Here is a 23,853-nt window from a genome sequence, read left to right on the forward strand (position 1 = left end):
AAAGAAGCGAGTGGGAATGCCTTGAAGAATATTTAAAGAAAGATGGCATCAAGGTAAACTGGTAATAGGATGAGCCTATGATCAGCAAAAGACAAGACAAATGATGAGAAAGGATGGGAAAGGAAATGTAACAAAACAAAGAATGTGAAATACAATGTTAGGGAAGGATAGGTTAGGAAGTCCATATATATAAATATATTCTACACATGCTCTGGGGCACTCTTATTATTACTGAGCTGCGTGCAATTGTATTTTTCCGAGCTGTTGTTAACAGTGAAATGCTGCAATCGGAGACATTGTTGTCTCACTGGTACAGGAAGCCTCACACATGATCAAGCCTAAGGAAACTAGATTATTCTAGGCAAGCTAATGCTGGCTATTTCTGGGTTTGGATAGCCTAGCTGGAAATGTAACCTCTGCAGGGAACGGCTGATATTATACAACGAATCTGATCTGGTTTGTTAAAGTGAAAATAGATGGCGGGGCTGGAGAAAGGGTTGAATTGGGATTTTCAAGGAGTGAACTGGGCATTCCCAACTGAATTTTATTAACACATGCCTTTCCAGGCTTATTTTTCCAGAGAGGAAAAGCAGAGTGATTCTAGCTTACTTACCTCTGTCTGAAATTTCCTGGGCATAGAGAAGGATCAGCAAAACCATGAGGATAAAATGTAGTCACCAGCTCTGGACACTGTATACCTCAGGCAGATGATGACTCTTTTGTGTGTTGCTGAACTCATGCATAAGACTGAGCTCAGACAACTGAGAAATCTATATATGTAACGATAATACAGCAAAATCTAGCAGTGTCCGAGAAAAGACAAACTAATCCAAACCAATGACGTCTATGTTTGTAGGGAAGGCTTCTGTAAAGAAGCATGGACACTCACTAAGCAGTGTTTAATTGACTTGAACAAATTAGCATCTCAGCCTTTACTTCAAAGAGCTCAGGGCTACTATACACATGTATTCCATTTTAACTTCGTAACAACCTAGCAAAAAGGGATAATAGTCACTAACTCTATGAGTGAATACCATAGTAAGGTAAAGGGACCCCTGATCATTAGGTTGTCGTGACTGACTCTGGGGTTGCGGCACTCATCTCGCTTTATTGGCCGAGGGAGCCGGCGTACAGCTTCCGGGTCATGTGGCCAACATGACTAAGCCGCTTCTGGCAAACCAGAGCAGCGCACGGAAACGCCGTTTACCTTCCCGCCGGAGCGGTACCTATTTATCTACTTGCACTTTGACGTGCTTTCGAACTGCTAGGTTGGCAGGAGCAGGGACCAAGCAACAGGAGCTCACCCCGTCATGGGGATTCGAACCGCCAACCTTCTGATCGGGAAGTCCTAGGCTCTGTGGTTTCACCCACAGCGCCACCTGTGTCCCTGTGAATACAATACACCATGGTAATTGTGAAACTAACATTTAATTCCCTCCTCTGAGACATCTCTGACAACTTATCCAATCACCGATGATATAATGTTCTGTATCTCTCCCCCTTCCAAGCCATCACTGATGAATGTTTTGGTAATCCTTATGACATCCTGGAAGGAAGGCTATTAATCTTAGATCCATCTCACAGATGGGCATGGGGATGCTGAGAATGAGGTGAACTGTAACTTATGCCAGCTAGTGAATTTGTGACTGAAGTGAGATTTGAACCTGGAACCTAAGAATTGAGTAGCATTAGTTTCACTGGATTAAAGCAGTGGTGTGTGATCTTTTGCAGCTGAAAAACACGCTGTACTAAGACGACTAAAGTTCCAAAAGCAATGAGACTAGGTACGCAATTTTCTTGGCATGGAAATGAGTAAGGACTAACTCCTGCAATTTCCTTTGTTTGGGCTAGTATTTTGCATCAATTGTCCTCTTAGCAATTTCCCCTCCAAGGTTATTGCTGTGAAGGTCTGTGCTTTCAGCATAATTTAGGAAATAATCTGTTCCAAGTTGCACACTGGTGTAGAGGAATGGGGGTGGGCATACCAAAGATGAATTAGAAAATGTTTGCTTACTATGCAAAGAAAGCCAAGCTAAAGGAACAGCAACCACCTACAGGCAGAATCTGCTAATATGATAGCACAGAGACTCCGAGTGTGCATTTGGAAGAACAACATCTAATCATCCGTGAAAGCAAAGCAATCAGGGACAAAAATGTCACATTCCTTTTGCTAATATTGACAGGGGCTTGACAATAATCTCTATTATCTAGGTGTATCTGCACCAATTCGTTTCGGGTCATTGGTTTTTGGAAATATTGGGAATATGCACCCCTTTATCAGTTAAAACATGAGAAGAGTTCTGCTGGGTCAAACCAAAGGCCCATTTATTCCAGAAACTTGTTCTCATCAGGATCAACCCGATGCATTCAAACGGGACCCGAGTGCAACAATACACTTCCCATCCGAGATTTCCAGCAATGGTTATGCAGTGACATATTGTTTTCAACCATGGAGGCAGAGCAGAGGTATATCCACCAACCTGAGGGGGACAAATTTAATAGTTTTCACTATGAGCTCTGTGAAGTACTTTCTTTTGCCAGTTCCAATTTTTCCAAAATTCAGCTTCACAACATTGGTTTTCAGAACGGTGCTATATTGACAGTTTTCATTTTGATCCCTTTTCCTAGTGATCCCTAACATGGAATTTGCCTTTCTCCCAGCTGCTGCACGCTGGGGTTGACATCTTCACTGAGCTATCCACTAAAACCCCAAGGTCTCATTCCCGCGCAGTCACTGCCCGTTCAGACCTCATTAGTGTACATATGAAATTAGGATTTTTTTGCCCGAATGTGCATCGCTTTACACTTGCTTGCGCTGAATTTTCATTTACCATTTTACTGCTCATTCACTCAGTTTGGAGAGATCCGTTGGGAGCTCTTCACGGTCTCTTTTTGTTTTAACCACCCTGAACAATTTGGGATCATCAGCAAGCTTGTCTATCTCACTGTTGCCCTCTAGCTCTAGACCATTCATGAACAAGTTAAAAAGCGCAGGTCGCAGTAAGAATCCTTGGTGGGGACGAGATTCCACTTTCTACATCCCTCCATTGGAAGAATTGTCCATTCCTACTTTCTGCTTCTTTTTTCTTAACCAGGATCTGTAAGAAACCTCTCCTTTTATCCCATTATTCGATTGCTAAGCTTACTCAGGATGAGTGTTTGGTGAGGTAACTTTGTCAAAAGCCTTTTAGAAGTCTACATACACGGTGTTGACCAGATCACCTCTAACGTTTGCTGGCATTCTCAGAGAACTCTAAAGGGTCAGTAAAATAAGACGGTAATTCGCAAATGGCCATTCGCCTCCAGGATTCTTCGTATGGAGGTTAGTAACTAAGCAGGTACCAACTACTGCAATGTCTTTCGTTTCTTTATAGTATGAACTTTCTGGTAGGCCCTTCTCCCTCCCAATAATGTTTTCAGCAATGTTATCAGTGTAACCAAACAAAAGCCAAACAACGTATGCCAAAGAGCAGTTCGTGATCTCAGGAGGATGCAGCTCATGTAGAGAAGGAACTATGTGAATAGCATCACAGGCATAATCCAAAGCAAAAATGTAAAGTTAGCACAGAGGGGTAGTAAAGAACTTCACATTCAACTTTTATGATTCAGATCTATTTTTATTCCTACACTAGCAAAACATTCGAGACCTCAGTTAATTCCCTTCTCTCTCTTAAAAAAAGAAAAAACGAAGGAACAGTTTTACTCTCTTGAAATATGGCAATCTAATGGAAACAGGTGACTTCATCCCGTGTGTCTTGTTGGGTACACTGAGACAACAAACCCACGCTTCATGTTTGTAAAGGATGGGCTGTCACACCCGGAACAGAAAGAGAAAAGTTTTGTGCCTTCTAAGTGGCCCAAAACAAATGTGCTTTAAATAAAAAGAAATCACAGAACTATGTGAGTGTGTGGTTGCACACACGCCACACAGAATGCTGAGAACTGTAGCTTGTTAAAAGTGTCAGAAATGGAAGCTCTGTGAGGGGTGAATTACAGTTCTCTGGATTCTTGGGGAGGTGTGTTGTGATTTTAGGTAAGAAGTAGCAAATGGCCCTTCCAAGCGATCACCTTGGTTTTCCTTTTCATACCAATCAAGCATCCACTCATTTTCCAAGCCTCTCTCATTCAGAAATTTGGCTCCTCACACCCTTTCAGTACAACTTCATTCGGGGGAAAGCCCAGGGCTCCGGGGTGGACTGTCCCAACAGATGGCCTTGCAAGGCACAGTCAGGGGAGTTCCTGTTCTCTAGAGCCTCGGAGGGGGGGAAATACGACATAGGCAGCTGCTGGAAAAACTGCAGCTGCTGCTGGGCTTCTTCCTTTTGAAGCAGCCGCTTCAGGTCACGAGTCTGGCTCCCGGATCTGGAGCACCCTTTGTCTCTGTTTCTTTGCATTCTTTCGGAGGCCTCTGCCAGTCCGCAGAAGTGGTAACTCTGTGAGGTTCTCCCTTGCTCTACAGAGACTTTCTGGCAGAAGGCTCTGGGTTTTGCCAGTGCAGAGAACAACCCAGTCCCGTGTGGTGGGTGTTTACTGAGCCTATATCTGTCTTGCTGAGGGTTTTGCCTGTAGGAAGAGCAGTGCTGCTGTGGGACGATGCTGTACAGCTGAAGAAACTCATTTGGCTGCCCTTGTTCCGAATTCAGCTCTCTGGAAGCGGCTGGCTGGTGAGCCAGACAAGGGTAGCCCAGAGCTTGGGACATGGAGAGTTTGGCCCCCTTACTGGGCGCTTTAGGGCTCCAGATGCTTCTTAAGACATCAAAGGACGTCTGAGACTCAGAGGCAGCTCTCTCCGTGGGCCTGAGCCCCAAATCCAGAGGCTGGCAACTGCACGGCTCCTGAGAAGGATGCGGGCTGTGGAATGGAGCGGGCTCCATCTCTAGTAAATTCCATTGATCTGGGCTTAATTCATAGACACAGGAATGTTGCTGGGGATCAGTCAAGAAGTAATGGCTGGTGCCTTTGCCATCCACGCTCAGATTGATTGAACCCAAGGAATCATAGGTAGCAAAAGGCAGGCAATGCCTTTTGGAAGCACTCTTCTTTGTGTGTAGTCTATTGCCTACTTCAGACCTCTCTTGCCTGCTTCTGGACTCACAGAAGGCTTCCCCTAATCCTTGCTCCCAACACTGAGCAGTTCTGAATAAAGCATCATGCAAAGGATGTTGTTCCTCTGCAGCAAAGGAGCTCCTGGCTAAATTCACATGCTGGGAAGGTGCAGATGAAAGATGGGAGTGTGGCTGAACTGCTGTCAAGTGAAAGCTGTGCTGGCTAAATGCCTGTGGCTCAACAAAGGATCTGAAGTCTTCTCTTTGGGTGGTCTTCTCTTCTGCCTGCATAGGGAAACAACCAGAAGTAGGCAAGATAAAGGAAAGAGCATGATTAGATAGGGACAGATTATCTCTGCTTCTCAGTGGAATGTATATACTTCTGACATGCTCTTACAAATGTTCCATTTCAACTTCTAAGGCTAATTTTGATTCATCCCACACTAAGCCAATTCTAAATGCTTCTGGGGTAAGTAAAAAAACAACAACAGATCAAGGCTAGATCGACATCTTCCTGATGGTGGGTTGGAACCCAGTAGAGCTTTGTGGCTCTTGTACTTTTGGTAGCTAGCAAGAATATTGCTGCATAAAAGGAGCCAAACAGAGTAGGATCTCTGGATCAGAAGATGAAAATGACCTGCTGTGGGGCCCCCAAATAAAAACTACTGATGTGATGTGACCTTTTGTAAATGCCTGGGAACAACTGGATGAAATCGGCTTAGGTATTTGGCAAGTTTTGAAGTTAATCTCGGTACCATTAACCTCCCATCCTAGAACAAATAGTGCTCATAACAGCCTGGTAGTCTGACATGCAATGTTCTTTGGCAAAGGATTTGGTGAGAGGGCAACTGAGCATCCTCCTTGGGTTTGTCTACTGTCAGTGGATTTATTTGTAATCGCACTCCTAGGACAATCAGCCCAAAGTGCTTAAGGGGATGTGATGTTTCCAGCTGTCCGCTTGCGGCAACCTGAGGGCTGCTTCACACACTGCATGTTCACATGGGCATAAAAGCCGGGATGTGGTCTTGAAGCCATTCTTAAATGGACACTTAAACCTGGAACTCAGAGTGTGGTCTGAAGGTACAAGAGGCCACCATCCTCCTGGGGACTGTTATTCTAAAGCAGCAATGCTGCAGCAAGCAAAGGCTCTAGCAGCCAAGTCAGCTGCTTGTGGCTGGAAAGCCAGACAGGATGTATGTGACTGTTGCCAAAGGGAATGGAAGCGCAATTGCTTAGTTCACATCTGCCACATGAGTACTGGGCTGAGTCGCTAATGTCATTTTGTTACACATGGTTGAGAAAGGTTTCAAAAGACTTGGGATGTTCTCCTTTCGAGAAACTGTTCCACAGAAAACCTTCTGTTGCCCATTTCAAGGTTTTTGGGTCTCATGTGAGAACAGAAGCTCCGGGTGGAGTAAAGAATGCCAGAGGCATTTTTGTGGGTTATGAAAAGGGTCTCTACAGAGTAATTTTGTCTGAATCTGGTAAGGTGATTCTCACAAAATTTCTAGAGAGTGCTCCTGAACAGGAGCGAGTGATTGTTCACACATTTCCCACAGGAGATGATGATGATTCTGATGATGATGATGATGAGTTTGATCTTATTGAGTTCAGTAGTACTGATGATGACAGCGATAGCTCAGACAGCTCAGTTGTCACAGTCATTGAGAAGAAATCTCACACAATGACTAAACCCTCAGAAGAGGAGGATGAACCACTGATCAAGCTTAGTACTGGTTCTCCAGAGAGTTCAGAGGCTGAACCAGAAAGCAAGGGAGAGCAGCACCTCTTACGTAGGTCTGAGAGAGCAACGAAGGGTGTACCACCCAAGAGGTATTCAAAGGAGTTTGCAAACCTAGCTATTGCATGTGTTGCTGTTGTAAACGACCAAGGTCAAATTGAAGCTGTGTCTGAGTCAGAGACAAAGGCACAACAGAGAGTTGCTAACCAAGGTAATGCAGAAGCACTCATTCCTTGGAAGTCACACAACCAGAGAGGTACATTGGTAAAACCAGTGGCGGGTAGTTCCAAGGATGGAACTGAAACAACAGGGGAGTGTTATAAGTATAACAACTGTTTGTTTTCTTCTCTGGATGATGCTTTGCTCGCAGCATGCATTGATACTTTAGGGGGAGTATGTTATTCTAAAGCAGCAATGCTGCAGCAAGCAAAGGCTCTAGCAGCCAAGTCAGCTGCTTGTGGCTGGAAAGCCAGACAGGATGTATGTGACTGTTGCCATGGAAACAAAGGGGCAGTCCATTCTCCTTATTGAGCACAGGATGTGAGCTCAGTGTGTGTCATATGACCTGTACAGGATGTACATGGGTGTAGTTTGGAGTTTCTCTCTGTTTGTTGAAGAGAGCAGACATGTTTTCTCTGTACTGCTAAAGACAGGAATAAAAGCAATGTAGATTCATTTCTGTCTGTGTCTGATTCCCCTCCCTGGGGATATGCTGGAGAGCAGGGAGGAGGAGAGCAGTTGGTGTGTTTTCCTCACAGCCTGAGGAAAATCGCCGGAACGGACCTCGAGTGTTTTTCCTGCCGGGAGTCGCCGGAGGGAGGTCAAAAGAATTCAGCCGGTGCCTGGAGAGATAGGCACATACCTCTGACCGAGCCTGAATTCTGACAGGGACAAGCAGGTTTGAGTGACTTGATATCGATACCAGGAATGGTCCAAGAACAGAAAAATTAAAGTCAGTCTGTGAGCACTTAGAAAAGGATGCTGTGATTACTAAGACCTAGTAATGAAGCGGCTGGGCCAAAGCCGAAAGGACGCTCAGTTGCGGATATGCCTGGAAGCGAAAGGAAAGTCCAATGCTGTAAAGAAAAATATTGCATAGGAACCTGGAATGTAAGAACCATGAACATGGGTAAGTTGGAGGTGGTCAAAAATGAGATGGCAAGAATAAATATTGACATCCTGGGCATCAGTGAACTAAAATGGACGGGAATGGGTGAATTCAGTTCGGATGACCATCATATCTACTACTGTGGGCAAGAAACCCGTAAAAGAAATGGAGTGGCCCTCATAGTCAACAAAAGAGTGGCAAAAGCTGTACTGGGATACAATCTCAAAAATGATAGAATGATCTCGATACGAATCCAAGGCAGACCTTTTAACATCACAGTAATCCAAGTTTATGCACCAACTACTGGTGCTGAAGAAACTGAAATTGACCAATTCTATGAAGACTTACAACACCTTATAGAAGTGACACCAAAGAAGGATGTTCTTCTCATTATAGGGGATTGGAATGCTAAAGTAGGGAGTCAAGAGATAAAAGGAACAACTGGCAAGTTTGGCCTTGGAGATCAAAACGAAGCAGGGCAAAGGCTAATAGAGTTCTGTCAAGAGAAAAAGCTGGTCATCACAAACACGCTTTTCCAACAACACAAGAGACGACTCTACACATGGACATCACCAGATGGGCAGCATCGAAATCAGATTGATTATATTCTCTGCAGCCAAAGATGGAGAAGCTCTATACAGTCAGCAAAAACAAGACCTGGAGCTGACTGTGGCTCAGATCATCAGCTTCTTATAGCAAAATTCAAGCTTAAACTGAAGAAAGTAGGAAAAACCACTGGGCCGGTAAGATACAATCTAAGTCAAATCCCTTATGAATACACAGTGGAAGTGAGGAACAGGTTTAAGGATTTAGATTTGGTGGACAGAGTGCCTGAAGAACTATGGATGGAGGCTCGTAACATTATACAGGAGGCAGCAACGAAAACCATCCCAATGAAAAGGAAATGCAAGAAAGCAAAGTGGCTGTCCAATGAGGCCTTACAAATAGCGGGGGAGAGAAGGCAAGCAAAATGCGAGGGAGATAGTGAAAGATACAGGAAATTGAATGCAGATTTCCAAAGAATAGCAAGGAGAGACAAGAAGACCTTCTTAAACAAGCAATGCAAAGAAATAGAGGAAAGCAATAGAATGGGAAGAACCAGAGATCTGTTCCAAGAAAATTGGAGATATGAAAGGAACATTTCGTACAAAGATTTCCATAATAAAGGACAAAAGTGGAAAGGACCTAACAGAAGCAGAAGACATCAAGAAGAGGTGGCAAGAATACACAGAGGAATTATACCAGAAAGAAACGGATGTCTCATATACCCCAGGTAGTGTGGTTGCTGACCTTGAGCCAGACATCCTGGAGAGTGAAGTCAAATGGGCCTTAGAAAGCACTGCAAATAACAAGGCCAGTGGAAGTGATGGTATTCCAGCTGAACTATTTAAAATTTTAAAAGATGATGCTGTTAAGGTGCTACACTCAATATGCCAGCAAGTTTGGAAAACTCAGCAGTGGCCAGAAGATTGGAGAAGATCAGTCTACATCCCAATCCCAAAGAAGGGCAGTGCCAAAGAATGCTCCAACTATCGCACAATTGCACTAATTTCTCACGCTAGCAAGGTTATGCTTAAAATTCTACAAGGAAGGCTCAAGCAGTATGTGGACCGAGAACTCCCAGAAGTGCAAGCTGGATTTAGAAGAGGCAGAGGAACCAGAGACCAAATTGCAAACATGCGCTGGATTATGGAGAAAGCTAGAGAGTTCCAGAAAGACATTTACTTCTGCTTCATTGACTATGCAAAAGCCTTTGACTGTGTCGACCATGGCAAACTATGGCAAGTTCTTAAAGAAATGGGAGTGCCTGATCACCTCATCTGTCTCCTGAGAAATCTCTATGTGGGACAAGAAGCTACAGTTAGAACTGGATATGGAACAACTGACTGGTTCAAAATTGGGAAAGGAGTACGACAAGGCTGCATTTTGTCTCCCTGCTTATTTAACTTATATGCAGAATTCATCATGCGAAAGGCTGGGCTGGATGAATCCCTAGCCGGAATTAAGATTGCCGGAAGAAATATCAACAACCTCAGATATGCAGATGACACAACCTTGATGGCAGAAAGTGAGGAGGAATTAAAGAACCTTTTATTGAGGGTGAAAGAGGAGAGTGCAAAATATGGTCTGAAGCTCAACATCAAAAAAACGAAGATCATGGCTACTGGTCCCATCACCTCCTGGCAAATAGAAGGGGAAGAAATGGAGGCAGTGAGAGATTTTACTTTCTTGGGCTCCATGATCACTGCAGATGGTGACAGCAGCCACGAAATTAAAAGACGCCTGCTTCTTGGGAGAAGGGCAGTGACAGGCCTAGACAGCATCTTGAGAAGTAGAGACATCACCTTGCCAACAAAGGTCCGTATAGTTAAAGCTATGGTTTTCCCAGTAGTGATGTATGGAAGTGAGAGCTGGACCATAAAGAAGGCTGATCGCCGAAGAATTGATGCTTTTGAATTATGGTGCTGGAGGAGACTCTTGAGAGTCCCATGGACTGCAAGAAGATCAAACCTCTCCATTCTGAAGGAAATCAGCCCTGAGTGCTCACTGGAAGGACAGATTGTGAAGCTGAGGCTCCAGTACTTTGGCCACCTCATGAGAAGAGAAGACTCCCTGGAGAAGACCCTGATGTTGGGAAAGATGGAGGGCACAAGGAGAAGGGGGCGACAGAGGACGAGATGGTTGGATAGTGTTTTCGAGGTTACCAGCATGAGTCTGACCAAGCTGCGGGGGGCAGTGGAGGACAGGAGTGCCTGGCGTTCTCTGGTCCATGGGGTCACGAAGAGTCGGACACGACTAAACGACTAAACAACAACAGTATGGGTTTTTCAAAAACAAATCATGCCAGATGAATTTAATTTCTTTTATTCTGATAGACTTACAAGCTTTGGGGATCAAGGGAATGGTGTGGACATAGAGTATCTTAATTTCAGTAAGGCTTTTGATAAAGTACCCCATGATATTCTTGCAAAGAAGCTGGTAAAATGTGGGCTGAATGTGTGCAGAGGAGGGTGACCAAGATGATCAAGGGAAACCAAGCCTTATGAGGAACAGTGGAGGGAATTGGGTATGTTTAGCCTGGTAAATAATGAGATATGATACCTATCCTCAAATATCTAAAGGGCTGTCACATGGAGAATGGAGCGAGCTTGTTCTCTCCCGCTTTGGAGGGTAGGACTCGAACCAATGGCCTCAAATTCCAAGAAAGGAGATTCTGATTAAACATCAGGAAGAACTTTCTGACAGTAAGAGCTGTTTGACAGGTCCACCAAGGGCAGTGGACTCTCCTCCCTTGAAGGTTAGTAAACGGAGGTTGGATGGCCATTTGTCATGAATGATCTACTCTAGATTCCTACATTGCAGGACTAGATGACCCTTGAGGTACCTTCCAACTCTACAATTCTATGATTACTACATGTATACTACCTTTGTTTCCTTCCTTCCACAGAAGGAAGGCAGGATATACAGGGTGAGTCCTTTAAAAGAGGCCCCGTGGATACAGAGTACACATGTTCCACGGGGCCTCTTTTAAAAGACTCACCCTGCATATGTAAGAAAATAAATAAAAATATTTTTACAGCTCAAATACATCTATAATGTGGGGTGTTTTAATGTATTTCCCCCACTTGCTTTTAATGTATTTATGTAGGTTTTGTTTTGTGTCTTTCTGGAAGTCACCTTGAATTGCCATGGCAGAGAAAAAGTGACAATAAATTTAATAGTAATAATGATGATGATGATGATGATGATGATACCTTCCCATTGTTTAAACACATTCTTTTCAAACCAACCTGACCTTTCAAACTAACACATTCTGATGCTCACCATTCTTATAACTGTATGTACAGGACAGGGAGAAAAGCTACTTGGGAAGAACTGTGCTTGTCCTCTCCGCTTTTTCAGAGAAATCTCCTGGTCAGAGTTTCTGCTGCCATTGCTAGACATCTGTTCCAATAGCAACTCTTTCTGGTCCCTGTCAGGTGGGCTCTTGAAATCTGAAGGAGGACAGAACAAATGAACACACAAAATCCCATGTGGAATCAAAAGCTTACAAATGTGAGTAAGGGCAAAGTTAATTTGTCCTTCGGGAGGATGACATACAAGTCCATTAAGCTGTGCAAAGCAATGCAGCAGGGTAGGGAGAGGTGGAAAGTAAAACAAGACAAGTCCCTGCAGCGAGAAGCTCACTGTCTATATTTTGACAGTGAGGGAGAAGAGGTAGAAATCCAGGGGACAAATGAACTTTGGAGTGGCTGAGGGTAGTGGTGAAACGATGGTCACAGGCAAGGATATATCAGGAAGTAAAAGCAAAAAGGGATAAAGGATGGGGCAATTGCTAGGATTCACCCCACAGTTTTAAAAATTGATTTATTGACAAAATACAACGTAGTAAGTAAATCAAGTACGTTCCAAGGATTTTCAGTGACTGTAGCCTAATCCCCCACAAAATACCAGAAATGAGGTTCAAGTGAACCAACTCCCTCCACAGTGTAACATGGGGTGGTGGGGCGGGGGGGGGGGGAGCTGACAAGTTGTAAGTTTCTGTTGACATAGCTAAGAAAGGGAAACCTCACTTTCTCAAAATGATCTTTTTGTCATTATGCCCCTACTACTCTAGTACGTTGCGTAATGCGTTTTGATAATGCACAAAGATCCAATGAACCTTTTCAAGTACAGTGGTACTTCTGGTTAAGAACGTAATTCGTTCTGGAGGTCCGTTCTTCACCTGAAACTGTTCTTAACCTGAGATACCACTTTAGCTAATGGGACCTCCCGCTGCCGCCACGCCACCGCTGCGCGATTTCTGTTCTCATCCTGAAGCAAAGTTCTTAACCAGAGGTTAGCGGAGTCTGTAACCAGAAGCGTCTGTAATCTGAAGCATCTGTAACCTGAGGTACCACTGTAAAACGAGACCCAGATTTCCAGAGCAACACTATTGCCCTGTGTGGCACTGCCAATAATGCTGCAAAATATATTAAAATTGTCCAGTAGCACATTAGAAACCAACTAAGTTTGTTCTTGGTATAAGCTTTCATGTGCATGCACACTTCTTCGGATACACTGAAACAGAAGTCACCAAACCCTTATACATAGTGGGAGGGTGGGGGTGAGATCCTGTAACGCCAAAGGATAAAGGTAAAGGGACCCCATACCATTTGGAGATAAGCGGTTGCAGAGCTTATCTCGCTTTATTGGCTGAGAGAGCAGGCGTACAGCTTCCGGGTCATGTGGCCAGCATGACTAAGCAGCTTCTGGCGAACCAGAGCAGCACACGGAAACGCCATTTACCTTCCCGCAGGAGTGGTACCTATTTATCTACTTGCACTTTGATGTGCTTTTGAACTGCTAGGTTGGCAGGAGCAGAGAGCGAGCAACGGGAGCTCACCCCGTCGCAGGGATTCGAACCGCTGACCTTCTGATCGGCAAGTCCACCCGCGTCCCTTAACGCCAAAGGATAAATGGACATAAATCTGATATCAGGAATCCCAAGACAGAGAAGCCCGTAGGAGAACAATCTTCCAGGACATTCAATACAGGATCTCAAAGCAGCTGTCTTATTACAAAAGAATTTCAGAAACAGAGTTGAAAGAGAAGTTGCTGAATTACAACTTATCACTAAACTGAAAACTATGGAGAGACCTGGTCTTAATAGAGATATTGGATTCCTGCCTTATTACACATGCTAATCATCTGCATACTATCCCTAGCTTTTTCCTGTAGGACTAATTGCAGCCATTAACAGTCATCAACAGGTTTACCATACCCACTGTCAATCACCCATCTCCTACTACCCGCCGGAAAAAACCCCACCCCACCCTCCCACTATATATAGGGGTTTGGTGACTTCTGTTTCAGTGTATCTGAAGAAGTGTGCATGCACATGAAAGCTAATACAGCGGTACCTTGGGTTACAGACGCTTCAGGTTACAGACTCAGCTAACCCAGAAACAGTACTTCTGGTTAAGAACTTTACTTCAGGGTGAGAACAGAAATCGTGTAGCGACAGCAACGGGAGGCCCCATTAGCTAAAGTGGTGCTTCAGGTTAAGAACAGTTTCAGGTTAAGAATGGACCTCCGGAATGAATTAAGTTCTTAACCCAAGGTACCACTGTACCAAGAACAAACTTAGTTGGTCTCTAAGGTGCTACTGGACAATTTTTTATTTTTATTTTTATATTTAGACTGCATCAGACCAACACGGCTACCTACCTGAATCTGGAATAATGCTGCATTTAGCTCCCTGAACAGTAAAGGAGGGTTCAGGTTGCCTTCAGCAGTGAAGGAGGTCAGGCCACCATGAAAAGTTTTAAAGCTGGCTGTGGCCTAATTTAGTGCAGTCTTCTGCAACTATCAGTTGAGGCCTCTGTTAGTGTCAGTTCAACCCTGTGCTAATGGAGGTGGAGGGGTGAACAAGAAAAAGCCCCCCAAAATGGGAGAGATTGGGCAAAGAAAAGGAAAAAGTGCTATGCAGTCCTACAATGTGCTCAATTTGGGTTCAGATTTCTACCATCATAGGATCTGACTCCACCCACCATCTAACCTTTTCCATGTGAAATAAGCCCTTAATACGAAAAAGCTCCCCAGCCCAGCCCCGAATATGAAAGATGATGAGAAGCCTGTGAAGGAAAACATTTGAGAAAGTGCAGGATTTTTTTTAAAGTCCATTCCTCACTTGCTTACATGGTCTTTAAAGAATGGTGGCCAAAAGCAAAAGCAGGGCTTCTACACTTCTTGTTTTCACTATTGCAATATTTCACAAAACTGCTCGTTTTCAATATTTATGGCAAATGCTGCATGCCAAACAGCTGCTTAGCTTGAGCCAAGCTGCTTGACACAGTTCATACTTATACTGTAGCCTCAGCAAGCCCCTTACCTGCATGGGCCGTCTCAGTGTTACAACCACCTGCAGACTTCTTGAGCAGTGCCAAGGCAGATAAATCTGGGAGTGTTTTCTTCTGTTCCAGCAGGATATTGATAACAGCCTGACGTGTTTCCCTGATTAAGTTACGCCCAGGGAATATTGCCTTGAGGTCCAAGAGTTTTTGCAGGTCCTGGGCTAATTCCCTTACTGGAGATTTGCCTTTGCCTGACTCCGTTTCTGCTGTGGGGACGGGAGGGACGTTTTCCTTTTCATTCAAATCCATCGAGGCATTGCCCTGAAAAGGCTCGGTTTCCAAATCCTCTTGACTGAACTCCACAACCGCAGGTGCAGCTAAAGGCTGGGATGCACCTGGAGTGGCCACAGGATGTTGTGTAATCGATGTAGAGTCCTTATTCACTCCACATGGGTCCTTTCCACTGGATCTCAACTGATCACTGGGAATAGATTTCTGATCAGCGTCACAGGACTGGATCTCTTCTTCCAGCAACATCTCCATGCCACTGTCTCTTTGTATAGGAGTGATCTCCAGGACCTCTTGCTCAGCTCTGGGGCTCAACAATCTCTCTATGTTAAGTGATTTCACCTCCCTGTTAAACATGCCAAAGGGCTGAGAGAGTCTGTTCTGCGTTATAATCAGAGGTTTGGCAACACAGCTGCCTTTGATGGGTCTGATGGGAGTCGACTTAGCACAGGTGTTAAACTGGGAGCTCCAGAAAGGGGGCAGCGTCTTCTGTAGCGTCCTGCGGTTGGGCCTTTGTTCTGGGATCCTATCGGTAGCATTTCTGCCGAACTTGACATAGTTGCGCTCTCGTCTTGTTCGGCGGCGTTTGACCCTGACAGATTTCTCCTCAATGCTATGCTGCTCTGTTGGGGATGCTCTCAGGTGATGGGAAGAACAGGGTAAGCCAGAGCTGGCTAAAGTCTCCTTTCTTTCTTCTCCCTTGCCACAAGGATTCATACTGAAAGGAGCTCCTGAGAATAAGCAGATACAATGGGAAACAGCACCCAAGATGCTAGGTTTAGATTCTTATTCTCACCTGGGAAAGTAACAGACATGAAACCGAGGCTAAAGCTGCTGTCCCAGCAGTCCTACATCCCTTGGTTTTTGTCTGTGGGCTGGCATAGGTTTGTATGTTATTATACACACATGCACAGGGTAGGGCCATAGTTCAGGGGTAGAGCAACTGCTTTGCATGCAGAAAGTTCCAGACATCTCCAGACAGGGCAGGGAATGTTCTCATCTGAAATGCTGGAGAGCCATGGCCAGTCAGTGTTTAGAGAGCTAAATGGACCAATGCGTCTAACTCATTACCAGGTAGATTCTTATGTTCCTAAATACCCACAGAAGTGATGGTATGCATAAATCACATATTTGATGAAGTAGACTCTAATCAGTGCAAACTTATAACACAATAAAGCTGCTAGCCTTTAAGATGCTACAAAATCCTTTGCAGTTTTAACACCACATACTAACCAGCCCACCCTGTGTCAAAAATAAATTCAGAGTAAGATAATTCGAGTCAGAGAGGACTTCCAACAAATCATGGTGTGCTGGTCATTCTGCTGTGCCCTTGGGTGAGTGGTGTTTTCTTTCCTTTTTTTTCTTGGCAAACTATTAATATATTTTTGTCCATCTCAACTTCAGCACCAGGCAATATGCAATTTTAAATATGTACACAATTGCAGCAATAGCCAGCAGATTTTAATATTAAAAAACCTAACACCTACCAGAAATGAACATGGGCTTGCTGGAATGCAGCCGTAGAGTATGTGGGCCGGGTCCAGTGTTAGACCTACTTCAGAGCAGACCCACTGCAATTAATGGGCAAAAGTTGGCGCTGCTCATCTCAATGAACACAATGTTGGGTAGAACTTAGCTGGCTGCAACCACCCAAGGCCCATTCTTTTAAAAAAAAATGCCGAATAACAATTGTGCCTCTGAGAACGTACAATGCCCTTTTTACTCACCAGTGGGGCTGATCAGGGGCCCTGCTGCATCTCAACAAGGGAAACGGATAATAGCAAAGAGAGACCTCTCCTCTTATGGCATCTCCCCCTCCCCACACTTTAAACCCTGATTTTTCCAACCCTCCATCTTGCCCCCAACAACCTCTTTCCTCCAACCGCCTAACAGACTCACTCACGCCTCCCTCGCGGGAGCTGGATGGGCGGAGCAAGCACCCTGCCTCCCCTCGTGCAGAGGCGGTTGTCCCGATGCGGCTGCCCGAAGCGCGAGAAGCGCCCAGGCGACTCTCAGCCTCTTTTCCCGCGCTTCCCGAGCTACTACGGAAGTCCACGTTCCACTCCCGCCCTTGGGCTTAGCCGCGCCCCGCCCCGCTTGGCGTGGATTGGTCGCAACGCGACACAGTTATGTGCTGATTGGCTAACAGGAAGCTATCGGTCGCTACGCTCCTGTACCACCTGGGTGGGACAGGTGAAGATGCGCTTTTGAGGGGCTGGGAGCGCAAAGGGCTGTTCTGCGATTATTAGGCGCGCATTTTCAGTCATCCAGATAGCTCATCCCACTGCTACCCACCTCCGCCTTAAAAGCAAATGAATCAGATTCTCCAGATACTGTTATTTATTGTAATTATTTGTATGGTATATGTTTAGCTTTACACTTTTATTCTTAACGATGCCCCTCTCCCCCGCCCATGCATTTAGCAGTTCTCATTTTTACACCATTTTCCCCACCAGGGGAAAAAGGCAGGATACAAATAAATATAATAATAATAAATGCCGACTAAAATCAGAGCCCCCATGGGTGTAGCCAGGATTTTTTGTTAGGGGTGGCAGGACTTTCGTTGGGGGGGGGGCAGAACCGACGTGATTTGGTCAGTCAGTTAAATATTTCTATTGTTTTGCTTTATGGGGGGGGGAGCAGCTGCCCCCCTTGGCTACACCTACGAGAGCCCCTTCCCTTATTTTATTTTTTAAGCGCACTTCTTTTCTGCCAAATGACAAAACAAACCATTTCTCGAACTTGATTCACAATGCACCAAGCCTCATTATTTATCACTCTGCCTTGTGAATTTAATATTGTCTAGCAAAACAGGACGTGGCCTCTCTGCTCCATAAACAATGGGAATTTCAACAGGTACAGCTCTCCCCCCACCTCCTAGTTGTGCATCTTCTGACATACCCTCTTTGCATTGTAATTATAGCGGGGGGCTTGTAGCAGTCTGCCCCCTTTCCCCAAGCTTTTCTTTTTTAAAATAATAAAAAAACGGGTTGGGAGACCCATGCTGAAACCTTCAACTCATGGTTAGAGATTACATGTGGAGAAAAGTGTGCAGGCAGTAGTCTGCTCAACTGTTCACTAAGCAGTAAACCTGTTTGCACCATTTAGTTTTCTGCCCACTGAATGGCAAGGTACTGAATAACTGGCAAGCACTGCAAAACATGAGCGTAGCCAGGATTTTCGTTGGGGCGGCAGGATTTTTGTTAGGGGGCAGAACCAATGTGATTCATCAGTTAGCTATTTCTATTGTTTTACTTGATCTGGGGGGGGGGGCAGCTGCCCGCCTGCCCCCCCCAGCTACACCCATGCTGCAAATATTTTATTAATACAGTTAAATAACTTTGCATATACTAGACTCTCCTATCTATGCTTAAATTCTAACTCAGGTGGAGAACCTGGGGTAAAATGCAGCCTCTCACTCCCAAGCATCTATCTGGCCATTGGGACTGTCCCCAGGCCACACACACCCTGCCTTGCGATATCCTCTCTGCCCAGGTCACAACCCTCACCAGCTCTGCTTTACATCCCTGAGTATTTTTGCCTGGATAGAATTTGTTTTTGCACTCTGGTGATGCTCCTTGCTTGTCTGGATGGAGGACAGAGAGAGGGGTGTCCGAGTGTGTGTAGAAATAAGCTTGCTGTAAAAATGTAAAATTTACATACAGTCATTGCTTTTCCACTTTGGCTTTTGGCCTGACCCACCAGTGGCATGTGAGGACGCGGGTGGCGCTGTGGGTTAAACCACAGAGCCTAGGACTTGCCGATCAGAAAGTCAGTGGTTCGAATCCCCGCGACAGGGTGAGCTCCCGTTGCTCGGTCCCTCCTCCTGCCAACCTAGCAGTTCAAAAGCACTGGCGGGAAGGTAAACAGCATTTCCGTGTGCTGCTCTGGTTTGCCAGAAGCAGCTTAGTCATGCTGGCCACATGACCCGGAAGCTGTCTGCGGACAAATGCCGGCTCCCTCAGCCTATAGAGTGAGATGAGCGCACAACCCCAGAGTCGGTCACGACTGGACCTAATGGTCAGGGGTACCTTTACCTTTACCAGTGGCATGTAGCCCTTGGAATTTGCCCCAGAAAGGAAGGTGGCCTTCTGGCTGAAAATGCTTCCCCACTAGGAAAAGGTTGGGAATTTGATCTAAGGTGTGGCAAAGGATGAGATTTCTTAAAACACTTTCCCTGTGTCCTGTGAACCATATTTTTTGTCCGTGTTGCTTTTTTACTTGCAGTGTGCATTACAATCTTGTACACATGCACATAGATAGCAGGTGAGAGAGGCTAAAAGGTGCTTTTGGAGCAGTTTGTGAAAGCACCCTAATTCAAATGCAATCACCTGGAAAAAGTCATTCCAGAGCACATATTATTCTTGCTCGTAGTGAACTGAAAGAGAGGCAGAGAAGGAAAATTACTTAGGTTATCAGACTGTGAAAATATGGACTCTTGTGTTGCTGTTACTCTTACTGTTACAGCACAATTATGTTTGGATTGGCAAGATGGAAATATTTATAATAAACTATTAAAAAAAACACCTCCTCCTTGGTTTATGATGCATCTCATATTGGAATGCAGGACACTGGAAGCAAGGTTTGAGCCAATCCATTATCTGATTTTGCAACAATCACTGTTTAATTTTTTTAAAAAAATCTAGCCCTGTGTATATCATAGTATTGAAAAAGTTTTTAGTATTTAGGGTTTTGATAATTCCTCATACCAGATATGTATACTCCTTAGTAATTTATTTAAACTTAAAAAAAAATGTTTCATGCTTGGCTGTTGCTAAGATGAGTTGTCCAACTATACTAATAAAATTGAACATCGCTGTCTAGTGGGTTTAATCTTTAGATATCAATATTTGAACAATGGAAGCCTTGTTTACATATAATGATGAATATAATTTATTATCACTATAGTAATAAAAACTCAGAGCCTCCATCCAGGGTATTTAATAAATATTTTATTCAAGAGACCACAAAGGGTTATAATGCTGAGATTAATTTTCAGACCCATTAATATTTCAGTGGGCCTGTTTAGCTTCTGTTCTTTCTCTTTTTATGGCCATAGCTCAGTCTTTGCCTGATAATGCTCCAAACCAATTTCTGAAATCACAGTGCCCTCATCAGTTCCTTCTTACAGACGACCATGCAATACTACGTTAGCAATGTCCTTTAAACATTTGATGGCTTATTTCCAAAAGTACTGTGATTATTTCAATGAATTCATTTGGGGTCTAGCCTTAGAAAAAGTTCAGATTTTGCAAAGCTTTGTTGATCGTTAGAAGCAGCTTTGTGGGCCAGATGTAGCCTTCAGCTTTGCTATCCCACCCTGGAGCATACAAAGTCATAAGGAAATCATGTTTTTTATGAGCACCTCCTTCTTTTCCTAGCTAATAGTAGTATCTTCCTTCACCCCAACAGGTGAAGTGTTGAAATCACTCCCCATTATGCTCACTGCACTGAGTGGAATAGTTTATCTGTGATCATTTGCAGTTAACCCCCTTGCATAACACTGTCTTTATTGCCCCCTTGCCATGCTCACTGTCACAGTTTCTAAAGGGAGGTTTTAAGATTTTTATTCCTTATGTATAAGGGTGAAAACTGCACCCTGAAAAACAGGACATATTGCGAGGCAGGTGGCTTGGCTTCAGATCACTACTGTTTTTGAGCAATATCAACTGCTACCGATTTAAAAATGCAACTACCCATAAATATTCCTATTCTTAAAAGGGGGATCTAGTTATTTTAACCAGAGGTAGTCATGTCACAAATTAAAACTTCTTGTTGTTGTTAGTACTGTAATTGGTAGAGGGGGCAAACCAGTTCCCTTAAGTGGGACGTACTGGTCATTGCAAATTGCTGGATGAATGCTATATGATATCAGTGCCGGAACTGAAGTCATTAGTTGGTTTTCACTACAAAGTGGTGACTTTAAAAAGCACCTTGGAAGGGGACTTTTTCCTACCCATCTTTGGATGGGCCACAGATGAAGGAAAAACCTTCCCCAACTGTTTCCTCTGTTTGGTTGGTGGAGCTGCAATGGCACCCAGTGGCCTTTTGAGATAATGCTAAAGGTTTCCATCTCACGCTTCTGGAAATATGTGCCTTTAAGAGTTGTGTGATGGAGAGGAATTTCAGATGGTCCAGATGGTCACTTCATGATGCCGCAAGCTTGAGCAGCCTTGCACCTGCTGAAGCTTTTCCTTCTACCTAACTATTAAAGACAGAAGAGCCATGTGTTTTTATTGGCCTCCTATCGAAGAGTGCTTCAGTCTTTACAACTCCTTGCTCCTGTTCTGAAAAAAAAGGGGGAAGCAAAGCACATGGGTCATAGCTTCAGTGTAGGCTTGTCATACGTCAGGAAAATTCCTGACATGTCCTGGTTTCCAGGTGTAAAAATGGCGCCAGATGTATGGCAACGCAATGGAAAAAGCAGCGCAAACTTTTTTTTGTTTCAAACACTTCCAATTTTGGGAGGAATGAAATGTTTTTAGGAACGGAAAAAGGAGCTAGCCAGATTTGTCTGGAATGGCAATAAGCCGAGAATCAAACACCAGGTATTAATAGATAAAAGAGAAAGAGGTGGATTTGGATTACCGGATTTAGAATTATACCATGCCGCAGCTGGCTAGTTTGGTTAAAGAAATGGATTACACTAAAAGATACAAATGTATTAGATCTTGAGGGGCACGACAACCGGTTTGGGTGGCATGCCTATCTGATATATTAAAAGGTGAAAGTGCACAAAGGTTTCTTGGGCCATTTATAGAGATCACTCTATAAAATCTGGAGTAAATACAGAGGAATTTTGGAACCCAATATACCTTTGTGGACGTCACCAGTAGAAGCGCTAGCAATCAAAAGGAAAAACATGAAGGGAGACTGGCCCACTTACAGGATGTTATTAGAACCAAACAAAGAAATGCCAATCCTAAAAAAATATGAGGATATTAAACATCACCTGTCTGGTTGGCTACAGTAATTCCAACTAAACCAAAAACTGAGCACAGATAAAAGAGAAGGTCTTGCCAAAGAAACTTCCGCCTTTGAAAAAGAGTTAATATATAACAAGGGAAAATATATATCAAGAATGTATGAACATCTTTTAGAGTGGGAAGTGAAAGAGGAGCAGGTTAAAACATCTGTGATAAAATGGGTGCAGGACTTTGGCTACAATATTAATATGGAACAGTGGGGAATGCTATGGCAGCAAGACATTAATTTTACCTCATGTTGTAATTTGAGGGAAAATACTATGAAGATGCTTTATCGATGGCACCACACCCTGGCAAAACTCGCCAAAATGTATAAGGGAAGTTCACCAATATGTTGGCGTTGTAAAAAGGAAATAGGATCGTACTATTATATGTTGTGGACTTGTATGGTTATAAGCGAGTTTTGCAATAAAATATATGATGAATCTAAGAAATTATTTAAACTTATTTTTTAAAAAAAGGCCAGAGATTTTCCTTCTAGGAATACTGCCAATAGAAATAATGCAAAATACAAGACCACTGCTTATGTATTCAATTACAGCTGCAAGAATACTGATAGCCAGAAGTTGGAAATGTGAAACAACAACTACAATAATAGATTGGCAATCACTCATGCTAGAGTACTTTCAATTAGCAAAGCTGACCGGAAAAGTCAGAGGAGCCCCAAACAAAAAAAAAATTCAGAGAATAGAGACTATTCAAAGAATATATAAGATTATATTGTAATAATGATGTTATCCTAGCAGAACTGAATGATACTTGTATATAATAAACAAATGGAATAAATATACTAGATGAATATACAGGAAGTTGTAAAACAAACTGTGCGATAAAATTAAGACAATAGAAAAAGTACAACGAGAACGACTGGAAGTTTCTTTCAGAAGACTTTATTAGAAAAGACAGGATGTTATAACCAATATTCATTTCTTATTGTTAACTCTTTTTTGCTTTTTATTTTTATTTCCTTTATCTTCTTTCTATTATATTTTTTGTTTAATTTTGATGTAACTATTTATAATATATACGTAAGATGATATTTTAAATCAATAAAGACGAATTTTTTAAAAAGAGGGGGGGAAAGAGCGGAAACAGCTCCAAAAGCTTAAAATCAATCACATCATTGAAGTCCTTTTTCCTGCCCACTTTCCCTGTTCCCGTCATAGTCAGGGGAATATAGTATTCCTATGGAACACCTTCCCATTAGATGTGAAAGAGATAAACAACCATGGGACTTCCTGCAGACATCTGGAAAAAGAAGCCCTGTATGGGGAAGTTTTTAAATGTCTGATGTTTCTATGTGTTTTTATATTTTGTTGGAAGCTGCCCAAAGGGGCTGGGGCAACCCAGTCCGATGGATGGCTTCAAGCCATTATTATTATTATTATTATTATTATTATTATTATTATTATTATTATTCCAGCTTTTCCTCAGTCCCAGATGTGTGGGGCGCTGCCTGTGGTGGCTACTTAATGGCAAGGGGGAAAGGTACTTTGCACGTGCTCAGAGGCATGCCATCCTTTGTGACAAGTTCCCTTCAAACTCTGGTTTTCCTCCACCAGCTCTTTCTGAAGACCACCCTCCTCCTCCAGTACTGCGACTGGTATTCATTCCCCATGAAATCGTGGATTCCCTTCCTTGCAAGGAAACATTTTCCTCAAGATAGAAGATTCTCCACTTTTCTACACTTGCCCCTCCCCCCACCCTCTTGCCTGAGGTAAAACAAAAAAACCCACCACCAACGAACTCAGCGCCCTGGCGGTGAGACACCTGTACAAAAAGAGAGAGAAATTTCCCGCGCTGCCCGATGATTGGCTGCAGCTCACCAGCTCCTGTCGCTCATTGGCTC

At 43.7% G+C, this 23,853-nt stretch overlaps 1 protein-coding gene across 2 annotated transcripts; it reads right to left on the reverse strand.

Moving 5' to 3' along the window:
- Positions 1-3,590: 3,590 nt before the first annotated feature.
- PRR19 (proline rich 19) lies at positions 3,591-19,693 on the reverse strand. 2 transcript variants are annotated; one of them, XM_079985398.1, is made up of 4 exons: positions 19,350-19,693; positions 14,769-15,749; positions 11,720-11,889; positions 3,591-5,330 (listed from the first exon to the last, which is right to left on the reverse strand). In XM_079985398.1, exons 2-4 carry the CDS (start codon positions 15,733-15,735, stop codon positions 4,152-4,154), a joined length of 2,316 nt encoding a protein of 771 aa, XP_079841524.1. In that variant the 5' UTR covers positions 15,736-15,749; positions 19,350-19,693; the 3' UTR covers positions 3,591-4,151. The 2 variants fall into 2 exon arrangements, with proteins under 2 accessions (XP_079841524.1, XP_079841523.1); XM_079985397.1 differs by lacking the exon at positions 19,350-19,693 and adding an exon at positions 16,746-17,426.
- Between the last annotated feature and the right edge of the window lie 4,160 nt (positions 19,694-23,853).

This window comes from Podarcis cretensis (genome assembly GCF_951804945.1).
Source record: "Podarcis cretensis genome assembly, chromosome: 8".
NCBI classification, from domain to species: domain Eukaryota; kingdom Metazoa; phylum Chordata; class Lepidosauria; order Squamata; family Lacertidae; genus Podarcis; species Podarcis cretensis.